Source organism: Onychostruthus taczanowskii, unplaced genomic scaffold (genome assembly GCF_017590055.1).
Source record: "Onychostruthus taczanowskii isolate IOZ18803 unplaced genomic scaffold, ASM1759005v1 scaffold382, whole genome shotgun sequence".
NCBI lineage: Eukaryota > Metazoa > Chordata > Aves > Passeriformes > Passeridae > Onychostruthus > Onychostruthus taczanowskii.
This window is the reverse complement of record NW_024501260.1, coordinates 20,961-30,926: the sequence shown is the minus strand read 5'-3', so window position 1 is coordinate 30,926 and position 9,966 is coordinate 20,961. Positions and strand designations below refer to the sequence as shown.

The following is a 9,966-nucleotide window of genomic DNA, read 5'->3' as shown; positions in this document are numbered from 1 at the left end:
CCTGTGACACCTGAGTGACAGCTGAGTGACAGCTGAGTGACACCCGAGTGACAGCTGTACACCGACATCACACCCGCGCCCTGGGGAGAGAGAGACGGGGTACCTGTGACAACTGCGTCACACCTGAGTGACACCTGAGTGACAGCTGTGACAGCTGAGTGACACCTGAGTGACTCTTGAGTGACAGCTGAGTGACAGCTGAGCACCTCGGTAACACCTGTGTCACACCTGAGTGACACCTGATTTGACACCTGAGTGACACCTGTCACACCTGAGTAACAGCTGAGTGATGCCTGAGACACGTGACACCTGTCACACCTGAGTGACACCTGTCACGTGTCACACCTGTCACCTGTCACACCTGTCACACCTGTCACCTGTCACACCTGTCACACCTGTCATACCTGTCACGTGTCACACATGTCACACCTGTCACACCTGTCACCGCTCGGTGCTGGCAGTGCTGTCCCCACCCTGACCTCAAAGCCCCTTTTTTTACCCAAAATCCCATTTTTTCACCCCAAAATCCCCTTTTTTGCACCTAAAATTTCCCTTTTTTACCGAAAATTCCTACTTTGGGAAAACCTGATTTTTCCCCATGGTTTTTGGGTGCAAAAATCCCATTTTCTGACATTAAAAAATCCCATTTTTTTCATGTAAAAATCACTTTTTCATCGTAAAACCCCCATTTTTTCACCTAAAAATCACATTTTTTCACCCCAAAATCCCTTTTCTTCATCAAGAAATCCTTTTTTTTTTCCAGAAAACCTCATTTTCCCCACTTTTTTTTGGGTATAATAATCCCATTTTTTCCACGTAAACCCCACATTTTTTTCCAGTAAAAATCCCATTTTTGGATGTAAAAATCCCATTTTTTCACCAAAAAATCCCTTTTTTTAACCTAAAATTCTTGTTTTGGGAAAACCCGATTTTCCTGTGGTTTTTGGGTGCAAAAATCCCATTTTCTCTCATTAAAAAATCCCTTTTTTAACGTAAATATCACCTTTTTTTACCTTAAAAACTCAATTTTTTCACCAAAAAATCGCTTTTTTTTTTCCCTAAAACCCCTTTTTTTTGGAAACCCCGATTTCCTTGGGAAAACCTGATTTTTCCCACTCTTTTCGGGTGTAAAAATTCACCTTTTTTACCGTAAAAATCCCATTTTGTACCATAAAAATGCCATTTTTTCACCTAAAAATCACATTTTTCCACCCCAAAATCCCATTTCTTCATCCAAAAATCCTTTTTTTTTTTTTCCCCCAGAAAACCTCATTTTCCCCACTTTTTTTTGGGTATAATAATCCCATTTTTTCCACGTAAACCCCACATTTTTCCAGAAAAAAAATCCCATTTTTGGATGTAAAAATTCCATTTTTTCGCCAAAAAATCCCCTTTTTTCACCAAAAAAATCCCTTTTTTAACCTAAAATTCTTGTTTTGGGAAAACCCGATTTTCCTGTGGTTTTTGGGTGCAAAAATCCCATTTTCTCTCATTAAAAAATCCCTTTTTTAACCTAAAATTCTTGTTTTGGGAAAACCCGATTTTCCCGTGGTTTTTGGGTGCAAAAATCCCATTTTCTCTCATTAAAAAATCCCTTTTTTAACGTAAATATCACCTTTTTTTACCTTAAAAACTCAATTTTTTCACCAAAAAATCGCTTTTTTTTTTCCCTAAAACCCCTTTTTTTTGGAAACCCCGATTTCCTTGGGAAAACCTGATTTTTCCCACTCTTTTCGGGTGTAAAAATTCACCTTTTTTACCGTAAAAATCCCATTTTGTACCAAAAAATGCCATTTTTTCACCTAGAAACGCCATTTTTTCACCTAGAAACGCCATTCTTTCACCTAGAAACGCCATTTTTTCACCCAAAAACCCCTTTTTTTTGGGATAATTATATTTTTTTTGGGACTGACCTCCTTGAGCAGGAAGGAGGAGGCGGCGAAGGCGAAGCTCCAGCCGTAGCGGTGCTGGAAGTGCTGCTCGGAGCCAGGCCTGAAACCCCCTTTTTGCACCCCAAAATTCACTTTTTTTCACCAAAAAAAATCCCATTTTTTCCCCTACAACCCCTTTTTTTGGAAAACCCTGATTTCCTTGCGAAAACCTGATTTTCCCCACTCTTTTTGGGTGTAAAAATTCACCTTTTTATCCCAAAAATTCCATTTTTTACCGTAAAAACCCCATTTTTTCACCTAGAAACGCCATTTTTTCACCTGGAAACTCCATTTTTTCACCTAGAAACTCCATTTTTTTTCCCCAAAACGATGGAATTTTGGGGTTTTTTGGGACTGACCTCCTTGAGCAGGAAGGAGGAGGCGGCGAAGGCGAAGCTCCAGCCGGAGCGGTGCTGGAAGTGCTGCTCAGAGCCAGGCCTGAAACCCCCTTTTTGCACCCCAAAATTCACATTTTTTCACCAAAAAATTTCCAAATTTTTCCCCTAAAACCCCTTTTTTTGATAACCCCAAATCCTTGGTCAAAGGTGATTTTTTTGCACTTTTTTGGGGTGTAAAATTCACCTTTTTCATCGTAAAAATCCCATTTTTTCCGTAAAAACCCCATCACCTGTCACACCTGTCACACCTGTCACATGTCACACCTGTCACACCTGTCACACCTGTCACCTGTCACACATGTCACGTGTCACACCTGTCACACCTGTCACACCTGTCACGTGTCACTTCTGTCACACCTGTCACACCTGTCACCACTCGGTGCTGGCAGTGCTGCCCCCACCCTGACCTCAAAGCCCCTTTTTTTACCCAAAATCCCATTTTTTCACCCCAAAATCCCCTTTTTTGCACCTAAAATTTCCCTTTTTTACCGAAAATTCCTACTTTGGGAAAACCTGATTTTTCCCCATGGTTTTTGGGTGCAAAAATCCCATTTTCTGACATTAAAAAATCCCATTTTTTTCATGTAAAAATCACTTTTTCATCGTAAAACCCCCATTTTTTCACCTAAAAATCACATTTTTCCACCCCAAAATCCCATTTCTTCATCCAAAAATCCTTTTTTTTTTTTTTTCCCCCAGAAAACCTCATTTTCCCCACTTTTTTTTGGGTATAATAATCCCATTTTTTCCACGTAAACCCCACATTTTTTTCCAGTAAAAATCCCATTTTTGGATGTAAAAATCCCATTTTTTCACCAAAAAATCCCTTTTTTTAACCTAAAATTCTTGTTTTGGGAAAACCCGATTTTCCTGTGGTTTTTGGGTGCAAAAATCCCATTTTCTCTCATTAAAAAATCCCTTTTTTAACGTAAATATCACCTTTTTTTACCTTAAAAACTCAATTTTTTCACCAAAAAATCGCTTTTTTTTTTCCCTAAAACCCCTTTTTTTTGGAAACCCCGATTTCCTTGGGAAAACCTGATTTTTCCCACTCTTTTCGGGTGTAAAAATTCACCTTTTTTACCGTAAAAATCCCATTTTGTACCATAAAAATGCCATTTTTTCACCTAGAAACGCCATTTTTTCACCTAGAAACTCCATTTTTTCACCCAAAAACCCCTTTTTTTTGGGATAATTATATTTTTTTTGGGACTGACCTCCTTGAGCAGGAAGGAGGAGGCGGCGAAGGCGAAGCTCCAGCCGTAGCGGTGCTGGAAGTACTGCTCGGAGCCAGGCCTGAAACCCCCTTTTTACTCCCCAAAATTCACATTTTTTCACCTAAAACCTCAATTTTTTCACCAAAAAAAAAAAAAATCCAAATTTTTCCCCTAAAACCCGTTTTTTGGAAAACCCCGATTTTCCTTGGGGAAAAACTGATTTTTTGCACTTTTTGGCGTGTAAAATTCACCTTTTTCATGGTAAAAATCCCATTTTTTACCGTAAAAACGCCATTTTTTCACCTAGAAACGCCATTTTTTCACCTGGAAACTCCATTTTTTCACCTAGAAACTCCATTTTTTTTCCCCAAAACGATGGAATTTTGGGGTTTTTTGGGACTGACCTCCTTGAGCAGGAAGGAGGAGGCGGCGAAGGCGAAGCTCCAGCCGTAGCGGTACTGGAAGTGCTGCTCGGAGCCAGGCCTGAAACCCCCTTTTTGCACCCCAAAATTCACTTTTTTTCACCAAAAAAAATCCCATTTTTTTCCCTACAACCCCTTTTTTTGGAAAACCCCGATTTCCCTGGGAAAACCTGATTTTCCCCACTCTTTTTGGGTGTAAAAATTCACCTTTTTTACCGTAAAAATCCCATTTTGTACCATAAAAATGCCATTTTTTCACCTAGAAACGCCATTTTTTCACCCAAAAACCCCTTTTTTTTGGGATAATTATATTTTTTTTGGGACTGACCTCCTTGAGCAGGAAGGAGGAGGCGGCGAAGGCGAAGCTCCAGCCAGAGCGGTGCTGGAAGTGCTGCTCGGAGCCAGGCCTGAAACCCCCTTTTTGCACCCCAAAATTCACATTTTTTCACAAAAAAAAATCCCTTTTTTTTTCCCTAAAACCCCTTTTTTTGATAACCCCAAATCCTTGGTAAAAGGTGATTTTTTTGCACTTTTTTGGGGTGTAAAATTCACCTTTTTCATCGTAAAAATCCCATTTTTTACCGTAAAAACCCCATTTTTTCACCTAGAAACGCCATTTTTTCACCCAAAAACTCCATTTTTTCACCTGGAAACTCCATTTTTTCACCTAGAAACTCCATTTTTTTTCCCCAAAACGATGGAATTTTGGGGTTTTTTGGGACTGACCTCCTTGAGCAGGAAGGAGGAGGCGGCGAAGGCGAAGCTCCAGCCGGAGCGGTGCTGGAAGTGCTGCTCAGAGCCAGGCCTGAAACCCCCTTTTTGCACCCCAAAATTCACATTTTTTCACCAAAAAATTTCCAAATTTTTTCCCTAAAACCCCTTTTTTTGATAACCCCAAATCCTTGGTAAAAGGTGATTTTTTTGCACTTTTTTGGGGTGTAAAATTCACCTTTTTCATCGTAAAAATCCCATTTTTTACCGTAAAAACCCCATTTTTTCACCTAGAAACGCCATTTTTTCACCCAAAAACTCCATTTTTTCACCTGGAAACTCCATTTTTTCACCCAAAAACCCCTTTTTTTTGGGATAATTATATTTTATTTGGGGACTGACCTCCTTGAGCAGGAAGGAGGAGGCGGCGAAGGCGAAGCTCCAGCCGGAGCGGTGCTGGAAGTGCTGCTCAGAGCCAGGCCTGAAACCCCCTTTTTGCACCCCAAAATTCACATTTTTTCACCAAAAAATTTCCAAATTTTTCCCCTAAAACCCCTTTTTTTGGAAAACCCTGATTTCCTTGCGAAAACCTGATTTTCCCCACTCTTTTCGGGTGTAAAAATTCACATTTTTCATTGTAAAAATCCCATTTTTTACCGTAAAACCCCCATTTTTTCACCTAGAAACTCCATTTTTTCACCCAAAAACCCCTTTTTTTGGAAAACCCTGATTTCCTTGCGAAAACCTGATTTTCCCCACTCTTTTTGGGTGTAAAAATTCACCTTTTTATCCCAAAAATTCCATTTTTTACCGTAAAAACCCCATTTTTTCACCTAGAAACGCCATTTTTTCACCTAGAAACTCCATTTTTTCACCCAAAAACCCCTTTTTTTTGGGATAATTATATTTTTTTGGGACTGACCTCCTTGAGCAGGAAGGAGGAGGCGGCGAAGGCGAAGCTCCAGCCGTAGCGGTACTGGAAGTACTGCTCGGAGCCGCCCGGGCGGTTCATCACCTCGTCGTTGATGCTGGAGATGTAGAGAACCAGCCCCACCACCAGAGACAGCCCTGGGAGCGCGAAATTCCCGGAGATTGGGGAAATTTGGGGAGAATTCGGGGAAATTTGGGGAGAATTCGGGGAAATTTGGGGAAATTATGGGAAAAAAAGGGGGAAATTCGGGGGATAAATGGGGAAAAATGGGGCGAATATGGGTGAAAAATGGGGGGAAATGAGAGTTTGAGGAGGGTTTGGGGGGAAATTCCAGGAAATTTCTGGAAATTTGAGGAAATTCTGGGAAAATTGGGGGAAATTTGGGGGGGAAATGGGGGTAAAAATGGGGATTTTGGGGGAAACAATGGGGATTTTGGGAAAATTCGGGGATAAAAATGGGGTTAGAAATAGGGATTTTGGGAAAATTTGGGGTCAAATTTGCACATTTTGGGAAATTTGGGGTCAGAAATGGGGATTTTGGGGTTTCTGGGGAGATTTTGGGGCTTAGTTTGTGATATTTTTGGGGTTATTTTGGATATTTTTGGGATTATTTTAGGATTTTTTGGGATAATTTTGGGGATATTTTCGGGATATTTTTGGGGTTATTTGGGGATAATTTTGGGATATTTTTGGGGCTACTTCAGGATATTTCCAGGCCAAATTCTCCCCAAATTCAGCCTGAGGCACTCAGGAACCTCCCCCAAAAAATCCAGAATTTTCAGACGGAAAAAAAACAAAAAAAAACCCCAAAATCAACCCCAAATCCCCCCCAAATTCACCCCAACTCCTCTCCAAATCCATCCCAAAATTTCCCCAAAATTTCCCCAAATTCAGCCTGAGACACTCAGGAACCTCCCCCCAAAAATACGGAATTTTCAGACTGAAAAAAAGTCCAAAAAGCCAAAAATTGTCCCCAAATTTGCCCCAAATCCTCCCCAGATCCATCCCAAAATCCCCATCATTAACCTAAAAATTCCCAATAATTCCCCCCAAATTCCAAAAATTCCCCAAAATTCCCCCCAAAATTTCCCCACAATTCCAATTAATTCCCCCAAAATTCCCAATAATTCAGCAAATTCCTCTAAAATTCCCCCAAAATTAAAAAAAAAAATTTAAAAATCCCCAATAATTCCCCGAATTTCCCCAAAATTCCCACCAAATCTCCCAAAATTCTCAATAATTCCCCAAAAATTCCTGGTAATTCCTAAAAAATTCCCAATAAATCCCAATCATTGCCCCCAAATTCTCCCAAAATTCCCCAAAATTCCGCTCAATTTCCCCAAAATTCCCCCGAAATCCAAAATTTCCCCCAAAATCTGCCTGAAAAGTTCCCCCAAAATTAAAAAAAATCCCCAAATTTCCCCAACATTCCAAAAATTCTCCCCAAAATTCCCCCTAAATTCCAAAAAATCCCCAAAAATCCCCCAAAAATTCCCAGTAATTCTCCCAAAATCCCCCCAAAAATCCCCAAATTCCCCAAATTCCCCCCAAAAATTCCCCAAAAATTCCCCCAAATTCCAAAAATTCCCCGAAATTCCCCGAAATTCCCCGAAATTCCCCGAAATTCCCCGAAATTCCCCGAAATTCCCCGAAATTCCCCGAAATTCCCCAAATTCCCCCCAAAAATTCCCCAAAAATTCCCCCAAATTCCAAAAATTCCCCGAAATTCCCCGAAATTCCCCAAATTCCCAATTACTGAGGATGTTTTCGGTGTTTTCGGTCACCAGGTTCAGCTCCGGCTCCAGGAAATATTCGGAGGCCACGCAGCGCCCCTTCTCCCGCCCTGGCAATTAACGAAATTAACACTAATTAGTGCAAAATGAACCCAAAAATAACCCCAACATTAACCCAAAATGATCCCCGAAATTATCCCAAAATTACACAAAAATTCACCCAAAAATAACCCAAAATTAACCCAAAAATTACCTTAAATTAATCCAAATTTGGCCCCAAATTAACGAAATTAACACTAATTAGTGCAAAACAAACCCAAAAATAACCCCAACATTAACCCAAAATGATCCCCAAAATTATCCCAAAATTACACAAAAATTCACCCAAAAATAACCCAAAATTAACCCAAAAATTACCTTAAATTAATCCAAATTTGGCCCCAAATTAACGAAATTAACACTAATTAGTGCAAAACGAACCCAAAAATAACCCCAACACTAACCCAAAATGATCCCCAAAATTATCCCAAAATTACACAAAAATTCACCCAAAAATAACCCAGAATTAACCCAAAAATTACCTTAAATTAATCCAAGTTTAGACCAAAATTAACCCAAAATTAACACTAATTAATGCAAAATTAACCCAAAAATTAACCTCAATTACCCCCAAAATGCCCCCAAAATATCACCAAAAATAACCCAAAATTATTCCAAAATTAACCCAAAATTAACACTAATTAATGCAAAATTAACCCAAAAATTAACCTCAATTACCCCCAAAATGCCCCCAAAATATCACCAAAAATAACCCAAAATTATTCCAAAATTAACCCAAAATAAATCCAAAATTAACCCAAAATTTTCCCAAAATTAACCCCAAATTAATCTAAAATCACCCCAAATTAAACCAAAATTAACCCAAAATTAAATTAATCCAAAATTCTTCCAAAATGAACCAAAAATTATTCCAAAATTAATCCAAAATTAATCCAAAATTCACCCAAAATTAACCCAACATCAACCCCAAATTAATCTAAAATCACCCCAAATTAAACCAAAATTAACCCAAAATTAAATTAACTCAAAATTATTCCAAAATGAACCAAAAATTATTCCAAAATTAACCCAAAATTAATCCAAAATTAACTCCAAATTATTCCAAAATTAACCCAAAATTAATCCAAAATTAACTCAAAATTATTCCAAAATTAATCCAAAATTATCCCAAAATTATTCCAAAATTATCCCCAAATTAACCCAAAATCAACCCCAAATTAATCTAAAATTACCCAAAATTATCCCAAAATTAACCCAGATTAACACCAAAATTAATCCCAAATTTTTGGGAATTTTTGGAGTTCCCTGCCAAGAATCAGCCCCGAAAAAGCCCCCAAAAAATTCAATTTATTTCCGCTTTAAACCCCCATATCTCGGCCATTTTTTCTCCTATCCACCCCAAATTTTTTCTCCATAAATCCCAAATTTTTTTCCCACAAATCCCAAATTTTTTGGGAATTTTTGGAGTTCCCTGCCAAGAATCAGCCCCGAAAAAGCCCCCAAAAAATGAATTTTTGGAGCTTGACTCAAAAAATCAGCCCCAAAAATGCCCCAAAAAAATTCAATTTATTTCCGCTTTAAACCCCCATATCTCAGCCATTAGGAAGTGGCTGGGAGGGAAATCTGGCAAGTTTTTGGGAATATTTTGGGAATTTTGGGGGAATTTTTGGGATTTTTTTGAGGAATTTTGGGGATTCTTTGGGGATTTTCGGGGGTTTTTAGGGAGCGGTTGAGGGCGGTTGTGAGGAGGGGTCTGGGGAGTAACTCGGGCACGAAGGGGTTAAAAGTGGCTGGGAAAGGGTCAACAATGGTCGGGAAGGGAAATTTGGGAAGTTTTTGGGAATATTTTGGGAATTTTTTAGGTGTTTTTAGGATTCTTTTGGATTTTAGAGGGAGTTTTTGGTGATTTTTTTGGGAATTTTCCCTGATTTTTGGGGTTTTTTTTTGCATTTTTGGGGGGTTTTAGGGGTATATTGGAGTGATGCGGGCATGAAGGGGTTAAAAGTGGACAGGAAGTGTCTGGGAAGGGTGGGAGAAGGAAATTTGGGAGTTTTTGGGAATTTTCTGGGAATTTTGGGGAAATTTTTGGAGTTTTTTGGGGAATTTTCAGAGGTTCTTAAGGAGCAGTTGAGGGCGGTTGTGAGGAGAGTGTGGGGGAGACGAGGGCATGAAGGGGTTAAAAGTGGACAGGAAGTGGCTGGGAGGGAAATCTGGCAAGTTTTTGGGAATATTTTGGGAATTTTGGGGGAATTTTTGGGATTTTTTTGAGGAATTTTGGGGATTCTTTGGGGATTTTCGGGGGTTTTTAGGGAGCGGTTGAGGGCGGTTGTGAGGAGGGGTCTGGGGAGTAACTCGGGCACGAAGGGGTTAAAAGTGGCTGGGAAAGGGTCAACAATGGTCGGGAAGGGAAATTTGGGAAGTTTTTGGGAATATTTTGGGAATTTTTTAGGTGTTTTTAGGATTCTTTTGGATTTTAGAGGGAGTTTTTGGTGATTTTTTTGGGAATTTTCCCTGATTTTTGGGGTTTTTTTTTGCATTTTTGGGGGGTTTTAGGGGTATATTG

General features: G+C 39.4%; 1 protein-coding gene across 1 annotated transcript in view; it reads right to left on the bottom strand.

Moving 5' to 3' along the window:
- LOC121339953 (voltage-dependent calcium channel gamma-7 subunit-like) overlaps window positions 1-8,364 on the bottom strand; it is a 12,710-nt gene extending 4,346 nt beyond the window's left edge. The window contains exons 1-4 of the mRNA XM_041412235.1: window positions 8,358-8,364; window positions 7,367-7,453; window positions 5,602-5,780; window positions 11-80 (exon numbers count right to left, since the gene is read on the bottom strand). Of these exons, the coding sequence (XP_041268169.1) occupies window positions 11-80; window positions 5,602-5,780; window positions 7,367-7,453; window positions 8,358-8,364 (343 nt within the window). The remainder of the gene's footprint in view (window positions 1-10; window positions 81-5,601; window positions 5,781-7,366; window positions 7,454-8,357) is intronic.
- Between the last annotated feature and the right edge of the window lie 1,602 nt (window positions 8,365-9,966).